The sequence below is a fragment of the Scyliorhinus torazame genome, chromosome 12 (assembly GCF_047496885.1).
Source record: "Scyliorhinus torazame isolate Kashiwa2021f chromosome 12, sScyTor2.1, whole genome shotgun sequence".
Classification (NCBI taxonomy): domain Eukaryota; kingdom Metazoa; phylum Chordata; class Chondrichthyes; order Carcharhiniformes; family Scyliorhinidae; genus Scyliorhinus; species Scyliorhinus torazame.
In genome coordinates, this window is record NC_092718.1 from 9,984,065 (window position 1) to 10,002,041 (window position 17,977).

Below are 17,977 nucleotides of genomic sequence, written 5' to 3' on the forward strand. Positions count from 1 at the left end.
CCCTGTTTTCTCTCTACCTCTCTTTTTAAATAGTGGAGTTACATTGGCTACCTTCTAATCCATAGGAACAGTTCCAGAGTCTACAGAATCTTAGAAGATGACCACCTATTCATTCACTATTTCTAGAGCCAGTTAAGTACCCTGGGAAATAGATAATCAGGCTCTGGGGATTTATCAGCCTTCAATCCCATCAATTTCCCCCAACACCATTTCTCTACTAATATTAATCTCTTTCAGTTCCTCCCTCCCTCAACCTTGTATTCCCCTATACTTCCGTTATCTTATTTGTACCTTCATTTGTGAAAACAGAACCAAAGTATATATTTAGTTGCTCAGCCATTTATTTGTCCCCCCATTGTAAATTCCCCGGTTTGTGACTGTAAAGGACCCACATTTGCTTTCACCAATCTTTTCCTCTTCATGTACCTATAGAGGTGAAAGGTGTAGAATCTTGTGTGGGTAGACTTGAGGAATTGAAAAGGAAAAAAGACCCAATGGGAGTTATGTACAGGCCCCCTAGCAGTAGTCAGGATGTGGGGCAGAAAATAAATCGAGAGATAGAAAAGGCACAAAAGAAAGTCAATATTATGGGCTTCAATATGCAGATGGACTGGGGATATCAGGTTGGTAACAGATCTCATGAAAAGGAATGCCTACGAGATGGTTTTTTGGAGCAGCTTGTGGTAGAGCCCACGAGGGAACAGGCAATTTTGGATTTGGTGATGTGTAATGAGGCAGACTTGATTTGGGAACTTACGGTGAAGGAACCTTTGGGAGGGCAATGACCACAATATGATAGATTTACCCTGCAGTTTGAGTGGGAGAAGCTGGAATCAGATGCAAGGTATGACAATTGAGTAATGATAACTAAGACATGAGAGAGGAGCTGGCCAGAGTTCATAGAATCTCTACAGTGTAGAAGGAGGCCATTTGGCCCATCGGGTCTGCATAGGCCCTTGGAAAGAGCTAATCCCACAATTCCACCCTAACCCAGTAACCCTACCTAACCTTTTTCTGGACACTTAGGGGGCAATTTAGCATGGCCAATCCACCTAACCACATCTTTGGACTGTGGGAGGAAACCGGAGCACCTAGAGGAAACCCACCCAGACACGGGGAGACCAGACAGTCATCCAAGGCCAGAATTGAACCCAGGTCCCTGGAGTTGTGAGATAGCAGTGCTAACCACTGTGGTGCTAGAAGGGGGCTAGCAGGGAAGACGATGGAACAGCAATGGCAGGAGGTTTGGTGGGGTTATTCGGGAGGCACAACAGAAATTCATCCCAAGGAGGAGGAAACATGCCAAGGGGAGGGCGAGGCAACCATGGCTGACGAGGGAAGTCGGGGACAGCATAAAAGTAACAGAAAAAAGATGTAATGTGGTCAGGATTAGTGGGAAGCCAGAGGATTGGGAAGCCTTTAAAAGCAAGCAGAGGACAACTTAAAAAGCAATAAGGGGGAGAAGATGAAATATGACTGTAATACAGATGGTTACAAAGTTTTTTTCGATATGTAAAAGGTAAGAGAGAGGCAAGGATGGACATTGGACCACTGGAAAATGAGACTGGAGAAGTAGTAATGGGGAACAAATGGCAGAGGAACTGAATAGTTACTTTGCATCAGTCTTCATGGTGGAAGACACCAGTGGGATACCAAAACTTCAAGAGAGTCAGGGGGCAGAGGTGAGTATAGTGGCCATCACTAAGTGAAGGTTCTGGGGAAGGGTTCTGAAGGAGACAGCTGAGAAGATTGTGGAGGCATTGGTGGTGATCTTTTAGGATCACTGGAGTCAGGAAGGGTCGCAGAAGACTGGAAAATGGCTAATGTAACACTCCTGCTTAAGAAGGGAGGGAAGCAGAAGACAGGAAATTATAGGCCGGTTAGCCTGACTTTGGTCATTGGTCAGATTTTAGAGTCCGTTATTAAGGATGAGATTGTGGAGTACTTGGAAGTGCATGATACTGTTTCAGGCTACTTAATTCCTGCCTGTGCATTTGTAGTGAGTGACGTCAGTGCAATCAAAAACACATCCATGTTGTCACAGATCTTCCAACCTACGCCATCTGTAATTGGCTCTGATGTCAAGGCACCAAGAGAGACAGACCAGATGTGTTGGCATAACGTGGTGGCACTGTAGCTCCACAGCTAGTAAAATATGATTGATTAATGAAAGAGAAAAAAAAGTTTTTTGCCATATCCGTTTTACTTCAGCTGTCCGATATGAGCCTTAAGAGCAACTGATCTTAATCCTCTGGATTGCAGTTTCTTCCAACACTGTCCTCAGTGCCGCCGAGCTATCTGCAGTGTTTTTAGTGGGCATGGCATTTTTGGAAAGTGACACAACTCCTGTGAGTGTAGCACATTTTTATTCCTCAAAAGCTCTGCAGAAGCAATAACATTTATAAATTTAGCATTCAACTTATTTTATGGTTACACTTCTCTCTCACTTTTATTATAGAAGTGATGCTGGCATGCAGGTTGAATACTTAATCCAAACTGTACAAGTCATAATAGGATATTGACACAAGGGCATCTCTGGGAATATACTAGGAATACACTAACAAAAACACACTGGCATCAAACTGTCAAGTGGTTTCTATGATGTAATGCTTTGTATTGACTATAGTCTCTACAGTGCTGAATCAGTCAACAAACTAACAAAATTTTGCCCTGTTTAATTCCATACTGTCTATGAAAAATCTGCCTGTAAATGAACAAAGCTATAAACACCAGTTATTAAGTGTTACATTTTTACATTTCTTGGGTAAATGTGTCTGGTAACCATGATGTGGAGATGCCGGTGTTGGCCTGGGATGGGCACAGTAAGAAGTCTTACAACACCAGGTTAAAAGTCCAACAGGTGTGTTTGGAATCACTAGATTTCAGAGCACAGCTCCTTCATCAGGAACTCCTCTGATGAAGGAGCTGCGTGCACTCTGAAAGCTAGTGATTCCAAACAAACCTGTTGGACTCTAACCTGGTTTTGTAAGACTTCTTGCTATGTAAATGTGGACTGACTTGGGTGTTCAGAATGAGTTTACATCAAATTTCTTCTTTTCTCATTGGTTAATGTAGGACTTGGTAACAGAAGTAAACCATTTGGCCCATCGAACCTGCCCTGCCATTAAATAAAATAATGGTTAATCTGATTGTGACCTCAACTGCACATTCCTGTCTGCCCCCATGACCCTTGACCCTTGTCTATCAAAAATCTATCCAACTTGACCGTCAGTAGATTCAGTGGTTAATAGCATGCAGATTGTGTTTCATTTTTTTAATCTTTAAATTTAGTCGCTAAACCTTGGGCTAAAATTGATAGTGTGCAATGTGGCTATGCTGATCATTTCTATCTCAGCTAAGATTGAGAGGAAGTACGAGTTCTCAACTTGGCTTCACAGAGTACAGCAATTTAGTGGCTAGCACGAGGAAAATGGCCACAAGCCACAGGTTGTAAGTTCAAATCCCACCATGACATATTACGAAATTAAATTCAATACATCTAGTAATTTGCGGGTTGTGAGGCGGATTTCTAATGCTCTTCAGGAAAGGGAAGTTCCCACCCCAATCGCCTGGCTACCTGTGATTCTAGTCACTCAAAATGGTAAACTCAAATTGTCAGAGCAAACTGGCACAGGCAGTAATGTTAGCTTTGTTAATAACACCTACCCGCCAAGAAAAACATTTTTTAAAACCCAGTAGGTGATATTTGTATGTACAAGTGTGATATATATATATATATATATATATATATATATCTTGAGAATTTCATTGCAGTGAAACTGTGTGTCTGTCAGCATTCAGTGCTTCAAATAATCTTTATTGTCACAAGTAGGCTTACATTAACACTGCAATGAAGTTACTGTGAAAATCCCCTAGTCACCACACTATGGCACCTGTTCGGGTACACAGAGGGAGAATTCAGAATGTCCAATTCACCTAACTGCACGTCTTTTGGGACTTACGGGAGGAAACCGAAGCACCCGGAGGAAACCCACGCAGACACGGGGAGAACGTGCAGACTCTGCACAGTGGCCCAAGCCGGGAATCGAACCTGGGACCCTGGCGCTGTGAAGCAACAGTGCTAACCACTATGCTACTGTGCTGCAAATAGGGTCTACTTTGATGACTTGCTTCACACAATAACAATTCCAGCTCCTTTTGTCTGAAGTAAAATGTGCCCGTCTCACTCGGCATGATGAATCTTGTCCCAAACACCAAAAATACCACAGTTGCTCAGCCCATTTAAACAGGTCTGTTTTTATTTTTTACCAGGCGCTTGGCATCAGAATATACTATCTATATCCACGTGAAGCACTTGCACAAAGCTCACAGTTTACCTACCACCTGAGATGTTGATTCTTTTAGCCTGCCCCCTCCAGGCATCCATGACCTTTTTTCAGCTTTTGAGATCTTCTAGTTTAGCTGGTATATATCTTGTACATTGTGCACCAAAAGCTGGGAGAGATCAGAGTATGTTGCATCACTTCAACACATCACGTGCTTTAGCTGCGAGTTCCCGTTTATGTCAGTTGATCCGAAGATTTTTGTTTGAATGTTGAATTTCGGTACAAATAACAAAATCTGTAGGATGATTATAACACAGTGGCAGACCATTCAGCCTCTCGTGTTTGTGCCAGCTCTTTGAAAGAGCTACCTAATTACCTTTCTCTATTTCACTGCAGATGTTCCCATTGCCAGTGTTTATTCAATTCCTTTTTGAAAGTTACTTTTGAATCTGCTTCAGTCGCCCTTTCAGGCCGCACGTTGCAGATTGTAAGTCGCTGTATTAAAAAGAATATTCTCTTTGAATCTCTGGTTCTTTTGCCAATTATTTGAATCTGTGTTATTTGGTTACTGACCCTTCTGCCATTGAATCCTTATTTACTTTATTGAAACGCTTCATAGTCCTGAACACTAGATTAAATCTCCTTTTACTCTTCTCTGTTATAAGGAGGATAATTCCTGCTACTCTAGTCGGGCGGCAGAGTAGCACAGTTGGGCGGCACAGCAGCACAGTGGTTAGCATTGTTGCTTCACAGCGCCAGGGTCCGGGGTTCAATTTCCAGCTTGGGTCACTGTCTGATCAGAGTCTGCATGTTCTCCCAGTGTCTGCGTGGGTCTCCTCCGGGTGCTCCGGTTTGCTCCCACAAAGTCCCGAAAGTCGTGCTTAATAGGTAAATGAGACATTCTGAATTCTCCCTCTGTGTACCCACCGGGCGCCGGAGTGTGGTGGCTAGGGGCTTTTCATGGTAGCTTCATTGCAATGTAAGCCTACTTGTGATACTAATAAAGATTGTTATTTTCACATAACTGAAGTTCCTCATCCCTGGTAAATCTACTCTTCGTCCTTTCTATGGCTTTGGCATTATTCCAAAAATGTGCTGCCCAGAATTGGACTCAACTCTCCAGCTGAGCCATAATCAGTGAATTCAATTTCAAGAATTCGTAGGATTTCAGAAAGTCTTATGATCACGGCAGCTGTGGGGTGGGGAATATTGGTTCAAAATTAGGTCTCTCTTTGTACTGAAGATTTAAATATTATCTGTTACTCACCTGCCACCCACCTGGCCAAGAAGTGTTGGTGTCTGGAACCATTATCTCCATATCTGCGAGGTAACTGATTTTTAGCAGTTATATATGGTTTTCACCTCCACCTCACAGTTTTGTCTTTGTGTGCCAGATTGTCTCCTTGTATCTGGACCTTGCAGCCTCTATGCCTTTTGCCGAGCGTCTGGGCAAATGCAGCAAACCTTTGGGTTTAACTCTGCTGCTATATTCCTGCCCACTGGAGTATACCTAGGACAACGGAGTGTCCCAGGCCCAATCATCTTCAGCTGCTTCATCAATGACCTTCCTTACAACATAAGATCAAATGTGGAGATGTTCGCTGATGATTGCACAATGTTCAGCTCCATTCACAGTGACTCATAGACACTAAAGCAATCCACATGCAAATGCAGCAAGATCTGTACAATATCCAGGCTTGGGCTGACAAGTCTGCAAGTAACATTCTTGCTATACAAATGTCAGACAATGACCATCTCCAATATGAGAAAATTAAACCATCGCCCTTTGACATTTGTGACATTACCATCAATGGATCACCCATTATCAACAGGGTTACTATTTTTTTTTCCTTCTTCTTCCCCCCCCCCCCCCACCACCACCACCATCCTGGGCTGCTGCTGCCTTTTTTCCATTCCATCTATCTTTCTGCGAGGTATTCGACGAACGGTTGCCACCGCCTGGTGAACCCTTGAGCCGACCCCCTTAGAACGAACTTAATCCGCTCTAGCTTTATAAACCCTGCCATGTCATTTATCCAGGTCTCCACCCCCGGGGGCTTGGCTTCTTTCCACATTAGCAATATCCTGCACCGGGCTACTAGGGACGCAAAGGCCAAAACATCGGCCTCTCTCGCCTCCTGCACTCCCGGCTCTTGTGCAACCCCAAATATAGCCAACCCCCAGCTTGGTTCGACCCGGACCCCCACTACTTTTGAAAGCACCTTTGTCACCCCCATCCAAAACCCCTGTAGTGCCGGGCATGACCAAAACATATGGGTATGATTCGCTGGGCTTTTCGAGCACCTCGCACACCTATCCTCCACCCCAAAAAATTTACTGAGCCGTGCTCCAGTCATATGCGCCCTGTGTAATACCTTAAACTGAATCAGGCTTAGCCTGGCACACGAGGACAACGAGTTTACCCTGCTTAGGGCATCTGCCCACAGCCCCTCCTCGATCTCCTCCCCCAGCTCTTCTTCCCATTTCCCTTTTAGTTCATCTACCATAGTCTCCCCTTCGTCCCTCATTTCCCTATATATATCTGACACCTTACCATCCCCCACCCATGTCTTTGAGATCACTCTGTCCTGCACCTCTTGTGTCGGGAGCTGCGGGAATTCCTTCACCTGTTGCCTCGCAAAAGCCCTCAGTTGCATATACCTGAATGCATTCCCTTGGGGCAACCCATATTTCTCGGTCAGCGCTCCCAGACTCGCGAACTTCCCATCCACAAACCGATCTTTCAGTTGCGTTATTCCTGCTCTTTGCCACATTCCATATCCCCCATCCATTCCCCCCGGGGCAAACCTATGGTTGTTTCTTACCAGGGACCCCCCCCCAAGGCTCCAGTCTTTCCCCTATGCCGTCTCCACTGTCCCCAAATCTTCAGTGTAGCCACCACCACCGGGCTTGTGGTGTAGTTCCTCGGTGAGAACGGCAATGGGGCTGTCACCATAGCCTGTAGGCTAGTCCTCCTACAGGACGCCCTCTCTAATCTCTTCCACGCCGCTCCCTCCTCCTCTCCCATCCACTTACTCACCATTGAAATATTAGCGGCCCAATAATACTCACTTAGGCTCGGTAGTGCCAGCCCCCCCCTATCCCTGCTACGCTGTAAGAATCCCTTCCCCACTCTCGGGGTCTTCCCGGCCCACACAAAACCCATGATGCTCTTTTCAATCCTTTTAAAAAAAGCCTTCGTGATCACCACCGGGAGGCACTGAAACACAAAGAGGAATCTCGGGAGGACCACCATCTTAACCGCCTGCACCCTCCATGCCAGTGACAGGGATACCATATCCCATCTCTTGAAATCCTTCTCCATTTGTTCCACCAACCACGTTAAATTTAACCTATGCAATGTGCCCCAATTCTTGGCTATCTGGATCCCCAGGTAACAAAAGTCCCTTGTTGCCTTCCTCAACGGTAGGTCCTCTATTTCTCTACTCTGCTCCCCTGGATGCACCACAAACAACTCAATTTTCCCCATGTTCAATTTATACCCTGAAAAATCCCCAAACTCCCCAAGTATCCGCATTATTTCTGGCATCCCCTCCGCCGGGTCCGCCACGTATAGTAGCAAATCGTCCGCATACAAAGATACCCGGTGTTCTTCTCCTAAGTACTCCCCTCCACTTCTTGGAACCCCTCAACGCTATCGCCAGGGGCTCAATCGCCAGTGCAAACAATAATGGGGACAGAGGGCATCCCTGCCTTGTCCCTCTATGGAGCCGAAAATATGCAGATCCCCGTCCATTCGTGACCACGCTCGCCATCGGGGCCCTATACAACAGCTGCACCCATCTAACATACCCCTCTCCAAAACCAAATCTCCTCAACACCTCCCACAAATAATCCCACTCCACTCTATCAAATGCTTTCTCGGCATCCATCGCCACTACTATCTCCGTTTCCCCCTCTGGTGGGGGCATCATCATTACCCCTAACAGCCTCCGTATATTCGTGTTCAGCTGTCTCCCCTTCACAAACCCAGTTTGGTCCTCGTGGACCACCCCCGGGACACATTCCTCTATTCTCATTGCCATTACCTTGGCCAGGATCTTGGCATCTACGTTTAGGAGGGAAATAGGTCTAATGCGGGTCCTTTTCCTTCTTTAAGAGAAGCGATATCGTTGCTTCAGACATAGTCGGGGGCAGTTGTCCCCTTTCCTTTGCCTCATTAAAGGTCCTCGTCAATACCGGGGCGAGCAAGTCCACATATTTTCTATAGAATTCGACTGGGAATCCATCCGGTCCCGGGGCCTTTCCCGCCTGCATGCTCCTAATTCCTTTCACCACTTCTTCTACCTCGATCTGTGCTCCCAGTCCCACCCTTTCCTGCTCTTCCACCTTGGGAAATTCCAGCCGATCCAAAAAGCCCATCATTCTCTCCCTCCCATCCGGGGGTTGAGCTTCATATAATTTTTTATAAAATGTCTTGAACACTCCATTCACTCTCTCCGCTCCCCGCTCCATCTCTCCTTCCTCATCCCTCACTCCCCCTATTTCCCTCACTGCTCCCCTTTTCCTCAATTGGTGTGCCAGCAACCTGCTCGCCTTCTCCCCATATTCGTACTGTACACCCTGTGCCTTCCTCCATTGTGCCTCTGCAGTGCCCGTAGTCAGCAAGTCAAATTCTACATGTAGCCTTTGCCTTTCCCTGTACAGTCCCTCCTCCGGTGCTTCCGCATATTGTCTGTCCACCCTCAAAAGTTCTTGCAGCAACCGCTCCCGTTCCTTACTCTCCTGCTTCCCTTTATGTGCCCTTATTGATATCAGCTCCCCTCTAACCACCGCCTTCAGCGCCTCCCAGACCACTCCCACCTGGACCTCCCCATTATCATTGAGTTCCAAGTACTTTTCAATGCACCCCCTCACCCTTAGACACACCCCCTCATCTGCCATTAGTCCCATGTCCATTCTCCAGGGTGGGCGCCCTCCTGTTTCCTCCCCTATCTCCAAGTCTACCCAGTCTGGAGCGTGATCCGAAGTGGCTATAGCCGTATACTCCGTTCCCCTCACCTTCGGGATCAACGCCCTTCCCAGCACAAAAAAGTCTATTCGCGAGTAGACTTTATGGACATAGGAGAAAAACGAGAACTCCTTACTCCTAGGTCTGCTAAATCTCCACGGGTCTACACCTCCCATCTGCTCCATAAAATCTTTAAGTACCTTGGCTGCTGCCGGCCTCCTTCCAGTCCTGGACTTCGACCTATCCAGCCCTGGTTCCAACACCGTATTAAAATCTCCCCCCATTATCAGCTTTCCCATCTCTAGGTCCGGAATGCGTCCTAGCATCCGCCTCATAAAATTGGCATCATCCCAGTTCGGGGCATATACGTTTACCAAAACCACCGTCTCCCCCTGTAGTTTGCCACTCACCATCACGTATCTGCCCCCGTTATCCGCCACTATAGTCTTTGCCTCGAACATTACCCGCTTCCCCACTAATATAGCCACCCCCCTGTTTTTCGCATCTAGCCCCGAATGGAACACCTGCCCCACCCATCCTTTGCGTAGCCTAACCTGGTCTGTCAGTTTCAGGTGCGTTTCCTGTAACATAACCACATCTGCCTTAAGTTTCTTAAGGTGTGCGAGTACCCGTGCCCTCTTTATTGGCCCGTTCAGCCCTCACGTTCCACGTGATCAGCCGGGTTGGGGGGCTTCCTACCCCCCCCCTCCTTGTCGATTAGCCATCCCCTTTCTCCAGCTCCTCACCCGGTTCCCACGCAGCTGTACCTCCCCCAGGCTGTGCCCCCCCCGCCCATCCCCTCCCATACCAGCTCCCCCCTCTCCCCAGCAGCAGCAACCCAGTAATCCCCCCCCCCCCCCCCCCCCCCCCCCCCGGCTAGATCCCCCGCTAGCGTAATTACTCTCCCCATGTTGCTCCCAGAAGTCAGCAAACTCTGGCCGACCTCGGCTTCCCCCCGTGACCTCGGCTCGCACCGTGCGACGCTCCCTCCTTCCTGCTTCTCTATTCCCGCCATGATTATCATAGCGCGGGAACCAAGCCCGCGCTTCTCCCTCGGCCCCGCCCCCAATGGCCAACGCCCCATCTCCTCCACCTCCCCTCCTCCCTCCCCCCCCATCACCACCTGTGGAAGAGAGAAAAGTTACCACATCGCAGGATTAGTACATAAAACTCCTCTTTCCCCCCTTTTTAACCCCCCTCTTCGCCCCCCCCACATTCGCCCCACCACTTTGTTCAAACGTTCTTTTTAATAACCCGCTCATTCCAGTTTTTCTTCCACAATAAAAGTCCATGTTTCATCCGCCGTCTCAAAGTAGTGGTGCCTCCCTCGATATGTGACCCACTGTCTTGCCGGTTGCAGCATTCCAAATTTTATCTTCTTTTTATGAAGCACCGCCTTGGCCCGATTAAAGCTCGTCCTCCTTCTCGCCACCTCCGCACTCCAGTCTTGATAAACGCGGATCACCGCGTTCTCCCATTTACTGCTCCGAGTTTTCTTTGCCCATCTAAGGACCATTTCTCTATCCTTAAAACGGAGGAATCTCACCACTATTGCTCTGGGAATTTCTCCTGCTCTCGGTCCTCGCGCCATCACTCGGTATGCTCCCTCCACCTCCAACGGACCCGCCGGGGCCTCCGCTCCCATTAACGAGTGCAGCATCGTGCTCACATATGCCCCGGCGTCCGCTCCCTCCGCACCTTCAGAAAGACCAAGAATCCTCAAGTTGTTCCTCCTTGCGTTGTTCTCCAGTGCCTCCAACCTTTCCACACATCGTTTCTGATGTGCCTCATGCATCTCCGTCTTCACCACCAGGCCCTGTATGTCGTCCTCATTCTCGGCTGCCTTTGCCTTCACGACCCGAAGCTCCCGCTCCTGGGTCTTTTGTCCTCCTTTAGCCCTTCGATCGCCTGTAGTATCGGGGCCAACATCTCTTTCTTCATTTCCTTTTTGAGCTCTTCCACACAGCATTTCAAGAACTCTTGTTGTTCAGGGCCCCATGTTAAACTGCCACCTTCCGACGCCATCTTGGTTTTTGCTTGCCTTCCTTGCCGCTGTTCTAAAGGATCCACTGCAATCCGGCCACTTTCTCCTCCTTTTTTCATCCGTATCCAGGGGGTATTCCCTTCTGGTTTACCGCACAGTGTTTTTAGCCGTCAAAATTGCCGTTGGGGCTCCTATCAAGAGCCCAAAAGTCCGTTTCACCGGGAGCTGCCGAAACGTGCGACTCAGCTGGTCATCGCCGCACCCGGAAGTCCTCCAACAGGGTTACTATTGACCAGAAACTGAACTGGATTAGCCATATAAGTACTGCGGCTACAAGAGCAGGTCAGAGGCTAGGAATCCTGCTGTGAATAACTCTTCTCCTGACTTCTCAAAGACTGTCCACGACCTACAAGGCAGGAGCATGATGGAATACTCCCCAATTGCCTGGATGAGTACAGCTCCAACAACACTCTGGAATTTTGACACTATCCAGGACAAAGCAGCCCGCTTGATTGGCACCCCTTCCAGAAACATTAATTCCCTCCACTACCACTGATTCACAGTGGTAGCCATGTGTATCATTGATAGGATGCACTGCAAGAACTCATCAGAGTTCCTTGGGCAGCACCTTCCAAACCCATGACCACTGCCATCGAAATGGACAAGAACAGACAGCAGTTACCTGTGAACCCCACCAGCTGGAGGTTCCCCTCCAAGTCACTCACCATCCTGACTTGGAAATATATTGCCGTTCCTTCACTGTCGCTGGGTCAAAATCCTGGGATTCCCCACTTCCTGGAATTTCCAACTCGGGTTTGACAACGGGTCATCTGGACTCGAAACGTTAGCTCTTTTCTCTCCTTACAGATGCTGCCAGACCTGATGAGGTTTTCCAGCATTTTCTCTTTTGGTCCTGGAACTCCCTCCCTATCAGCACTGTGGGTGTACCTGCACCACATGGACAGCAGCGATTCAAGAAGGCAGCACCACTTTCTTGAAGGCAATTGGGGATCGACAACAAGCGCTGGCTTAGCTAGCGAAGCCCACGTCCCGTAAAAATGGATTTAAAAATCCATGTTCCACCATGTGATCCATCGGTGGTTGAATGTGTACTGATTCAGTGGCCCAGCCTCTTAACCAGTAGAAAAACCTAAATAAGTAAAGAAATATTACTCAATGCAAAAATTAAGTTGCTGTTAATTACAGTTTTTATGATTCTTCTGAGCTAACTTTTGATGTAGAACAATCTTCGAAACATGTCAGTCACTTGCCATATGGTAGAACATTTCCTTTGCGCTACCGAGTTCATTGTTACTGTGGATTTCACATTGGTGATCTTAGCTGGGACATTCAATATGCATGTGCACAGAACTGGGTGGGCATCAGATGACATACGAAGAATCGCTATTCTACCCTATCATGTTTTCATCCCATGCATTAGTTAAAACAAAGACCCCAGAAGGTCACATAGAGTGTTTGGTTTGATTCGCCACAACAAGTTGAGTGATCTAATAGCTAGGTCTCCATCTATGTAGCTTCTGAATCATCAAACCATCTGTTTTTGCCAAGCAATGGCAGTCTGAGTCTCGAGTGTGACCTACAATGCTTTCAGGAAAAGCTAAAGCAGGTTTAGCTTTGTTTGTGTTTGGCCATAAGGAATCGGATAAATAAATCTAACTGACAAAAGGGGGTTCATTTTTGTAATACCCTATATTTAAACAAGAGCCACTGTTGCGCAGTAACTGAATCAGACAAATTCTGTTTTCATTACACAGGATTTCTGGTGTTGTGAGGAATGTATTGCACGATTATGCTCTTGTTTCTGTGAAAAGTGCACATTGGCCCAACACACCGAATAACTGAGGAGTCCACTCAATCAGATGTACAGGAATTTGAAATGTTGCTATGACTTCGGGAAATCTGCAAGTACTGAACATGCATACTGGACCACCACAAACTGAGTGTGTGTACTTCTGTGTCAAGAGTCGACAGGTTCACTCAATATGCATAATCTGAGCCTAACATTTAAGGACTTGGGGTGAAGATCCATACTTTGAGAGACCGGGGATGCCCAACCATTTGGAGCTGGGGCTTGATACACATGTCACAATCAATTGTTGGGTTGCATATTTTAATGCATTAAAGAAAATTTCCCACTCCCGTCATTATTTTGCTCCACATTCTTCGGTTAACACCTTGTTGGAATTTGACCATCTTTAAAAAGTTGAAGCCCAAAGCTGCTACCATGTGATTTACATGCAAGCGTAAGGATAGCAGTCGGGAGCTTCGTGGAGCACATCACAGGAGCTCACAGGTTGCAGTTGGATTAATGGATTCTATGTTGAAAGAATTCCATGTAGACAGAATTGAAACTTCAGTCATAGTAAAACAATGTTCCTGATAATGTCCTTCAAAATTAGCTTTTAAGCAGATTGTATGTCAATGGTTAATTAACTGGGCTGGCAAAGGGATTAAAGGTGGTTGAGCGTGTTGAATGAATTATCCAGTGGTTCTTTTTGGAAAAATGCATTTGATGATGGTGGTGGACATGGGTGTGCTTGGTGCCATGGTCATAAAAAGAGGGAAAAGATTTATACATTCAGTGTAGCCATAGAGCAGCAGCTCAGCAAGAACAGTGGGGATGGAGTTGAGTGCAGAGATTTTTCTTTCGAATGGGAGAATGTGAATGCCGCAATTACTGATATCTTACTTGGATACCTGGTAATAACCATATTCGGTACATATTTACAGCACAGAAACAAGCCATTCAGCCCAGCAATTCCATGCCAATGTTAATGCTTCACACAGACCTCCTCCTCCTACCCTTCTTCAGCCGATCCATCAATATTTCCTTCTGTCGCTTTCTCCCCCATTTGTTTATTGAGTTTCCTCTAAAATGTGACTCTGCTAGTCATTTCAATCTTCTTGTGGTAGCGAGTCCAGCATGCTAATCATAATCTGGGCGAAGTAACTTCTTCTCGATTCCCCATTGGATTTGTTGGTGGCATCTACCCTTTCACCATCAAAAAAGACTTTTATCAGGTCACCTCACACACCTCTGGTTTCTAGAATGGCCTTGGAATTTTTGGCTGCCATTGTATAATTTCAGTTTGAACTGGCTATTTCATCAGCCTGTTTGTTTCCTGGTTGTTGCTGTCTTTGTCATAATACAGTGAGACATCTTTATTGGAAATTTTGCTTTTTATTTGTTGTAATGTTTCGCCATAATTTTCCTTTGAATTCATTCTAATTACCTCTGGTGTTGATTTTATACTGGTCTCTGCATTTGGTAAATTTTGTAACATGTTTGTTGTATACTATTTGAAATAATGTTTCCTTAAATGAAAGCACTGCTTGCCTTTAGAAGTTGATGCAGACATTTAGAAGTTCCGAGTAGGGTTGGGAGGAATGTCAGTATATGTTGCAGGTTCCCCATATAGAAGAGATGGAAAACTATAACTTGTGTTTTTGGTGCAGAACAATGATATGTTGTTAATCTGTTGCATGGACCATACAAATCATGTTTTTGCTGATTGCCCTTGTTAATGTAGCTTAAAACATAACTAAAATTGAATCTATAATTTTGTGATAATGATAGTCATTAGAAAAATTTGAGTAGGTGTGCACTAAAACATTGCAAAGATCAATTGCAATTTCTCATGTGACTCATTGCACTCTGAAGTCTTCACTCTATTCTAATTCTTTCCGTTTCTAGGTTTTGCACCACATGACTTGACTTGTTTCCGTACTGTGCTGTTCATCTGCTCATTCCCAATGTCAAAATAAGCAACAATCCTGTCCTGCAGTATTTGCTTAGATTGTAAGTAAAATCTCTGGCCTTTGACTTATGTGAATGACTCTGAAGGAGCAAAGTTACAACAGCTGAAGAAATGTATTTGCAGAAGTAGTCCTACCTAATTTTTCTGTTGTCTATTATATAATTTCACCAAATTAACACAGCATGGTAAGAAATAAAAATGCCGTTGGTCTATGTTTTTCTAATTTAGTTTAAAACAGTTTTAATCACTAAACTGGCCCATTTTTAGCATTGTCTTTTACCCCCACTGGCATTGAGTTCAAATTTGTACTGATATACATGGAATTATATCATTTCAAAGTTTGTTTGGCTCAACTAGTTTCTGCTGATGTCTATGTTCCACACGAGGCTTATAGGACAAACATGTCCACTTGTCCTAAGTGGAAGGAATTTGACACCGTTGTCTATTCAGTTACTAATGGGTTGAATTTACAGCAGAACTCACCATAACTTGTAATTGGTACAGTTTCTTCTTGCTTGATTTGTGTGGGCAGTGAGAATGTGCTAAGTGCTCTTAGGAAGTTGGATTGAAACACTGGCAAGTTAAGCAAAGGAAGCATTGCTATGAATCAAAGCTGCGCTTGATGCTTTTGTTCAGGGTGGAGGGAGAGAAAATCTTCACCAATAATAATAACAACCCATTACAAAAAAGCAACTTCCCCTTCCATCTTCCAGGTCTTCCTTTAAATTAGCTGTGGCTCAACAATGGGTTGGCTGCAGATGGTACAATCATGGCAAAGGGGAGAAAGGAACCTTTAGCGAGTAATGATTCATGGTCTCAAAAAAACTGGGCATTTATTGAAACACATTTTGCAATGGGGTGGTAAGTATTTGACAAGTTGAACATTATAAAGTACTCCACTTGTAAGGAGTACTCTATAATGTGCAAAAAAACCACAAAGTTGTAAACGAGCCAACATTAGGCACGTGGTCTTGATAATATGCAATCTGGCTGCTGTACTCACCAGGCTATTGTTTCCTAATGTGTCTCTGCTACCACTTAAGTTCTCCCCATCGCAACTTATTTCATATTCTGTAATTTTTCAGGCACTTAATTCTCAGCAGGTCTGGTATTTAAAACCTATTACTTTTATATTTTGCATCCTTATAAATTTGTCTTTGAATATTGTAGTTAATTTGAACACTATTTTTGCGTGTCTGTTTTGTAAATCTAAAATAAGCTATTTTGCTAATGGAGTTGAATCACACCATTTTATTAGGGAAAGGTGTATGGATTTTGGAAGTGACCGTATTCATATATAGGTGAATCTCTGCATCAAGACCATTTATACTTCTATTTTCTGTTCTTGATTTACGGCTAATGTTGCTAACCAGAAAATGAAGGGGTGTGACTGTTTTGTTAGACAGCATTCATTAGTGATGTGGTGTTAACCCCTGGTTTAAATAATTGCCATAAATATTACAGTGGTGCATGTTTTAATGTCTTAACCAGCTTCAACAATTTGACCATCTGTCTCATTATAAGAAAATCTGATCCTGGTATCTCATAACTTGAAAGCGTTGTAGTAGTTGCTGTAGTCAAAGAAACAAAGATGTTAAAAGCTAGTAATTTTGTTTAACATCAATGCAGCAAAAACAAATTTAAAAAATGAACAGTATCTTTATGTTCAAGAATGTCAGGCGAGTTACCTTCCTGCACATGTGAGTTTAATGTGGGGAGCAAGAATGATTTTTCCGGTCCAATTCACCAGGCCTTACTTTCACTGTTACAGGTTCAATGCTGATTTTCACATGGGTTAATTTGCTGCTTACTTTTTTGTCCCTTCATATTCATTGACAACTAATTTAGTTTTTATATATATATATATATATTTATATATATATATATATATTTCCCTATTCCTGCAGTTGTTCATGTGACACCTTTTGAGAATGAGGCTGAGAATGCGAAAGGCTTCTCAGCAGACAAACCCTGGCCATGCATCACGACCTGAAAAGAAGCGGAAGCGCTCTGACGCAGACGATTCGATACCTGTTATGGGGGCAAAACCACAGAAGAAAGAAACCGGTTTGCTCTCATCCATTAAAAGACTTATCCGAGGAACTGCAGAAAAGGTATGATGATCAAGTAAATGCGGGACTGGTTCTGAATGTCATAATCCTAATGTTTTATAAACACACTGATAATTTAAAGTTATCTCCACTTCAAACTGGAGCTCTGTAGACAGCTGGAATATAAGTAAGAGCTTGGACAAAGAAAAGATTTGCAACGATAATAAGATAAATATAGCTTGTGATATGCTAGTGTTCAATTGCCTTTGCTTCACCATGTTGCTTACTCTTCTGTTCATGACTGTTTTTACCTTGGTTATTCACCTCTCTTTGGAGATTAAATAAATTGGAGGCAATCAAAAATGCTTTTACTGACATCTGAGGAAATGTCTGTGATTGTGTTTTTATCAATAGACTTTTCAGTGATATTGCAAATTAATTGATGTTTTGAACTGTAGATTCTTATCCAAAAGTAACCTGGTTGGAGTTGTTTATTTTCTATAAAATGTTTATGGCCAGAATACAGAGCAAAATTTAATCTCTTGAAGTGGGTTTGAACCCGAATCTCAAAGGAAGAACGCACACATCCAGGGGTATTAGCTGGGGATTTGTTTGGAGAATTGTCATAGGTTGGCACGAGACAAAGATTAACTTTGAGAGGAAATATTTGGCTCAAAACAGTGAAATCGTTACCGTTGCCATCTTTGATATTGACTTGCTTATATACTCTGTTTAAAATAAGTGCCTCTGCTTTTTTATGAGATTTCATAACAAATGCTTTATTGCATTATTTAGATGAAAGTATTAATTCGTGGTTAATATTATGAAATGCAGGGCAGCACGGTGGTGCAATGGTTGACACTGATGTCTCGGCACCAAGGTACCAGGTTCGATTCTGGCTCTGG

At 44.7% G+C, this 17,977-nt stretch overlaps 1 protein-coding gene across 3 annotated transcripts in view; it reads left to right on the forward strand.

Moving 5' to 3' along the window:
• Positions 1-17,977, forward strand: part of LOC140387385 (CTD small phosphatase-like protein 2) — a 106,202-nt gene that overhangs the window by 40,641 nt on the left and 47,584 nt on the right. For 2 of the 3 annotated variants that reach the window (XM_072470401.1, XM_072470404.1), the window contains exons 2-3: positions 14,958-15,062; positions 16,929-17,135. In XM_072470401.1, the coding sequence (XP_072326502.1) occupies positions 16,953-17,135 (183 nt within the window). In that variant the 5' untranslated portion in view covers positions 14,958-15,062; positions 16,929-16,952. The remainder of the gene's footprint in view (positions 1-14,957; positions 15,063-16,928; positions 17,136-17,977) is intronic. The other variant, XM_072470402.1, reaches the window with a different exon arrangement.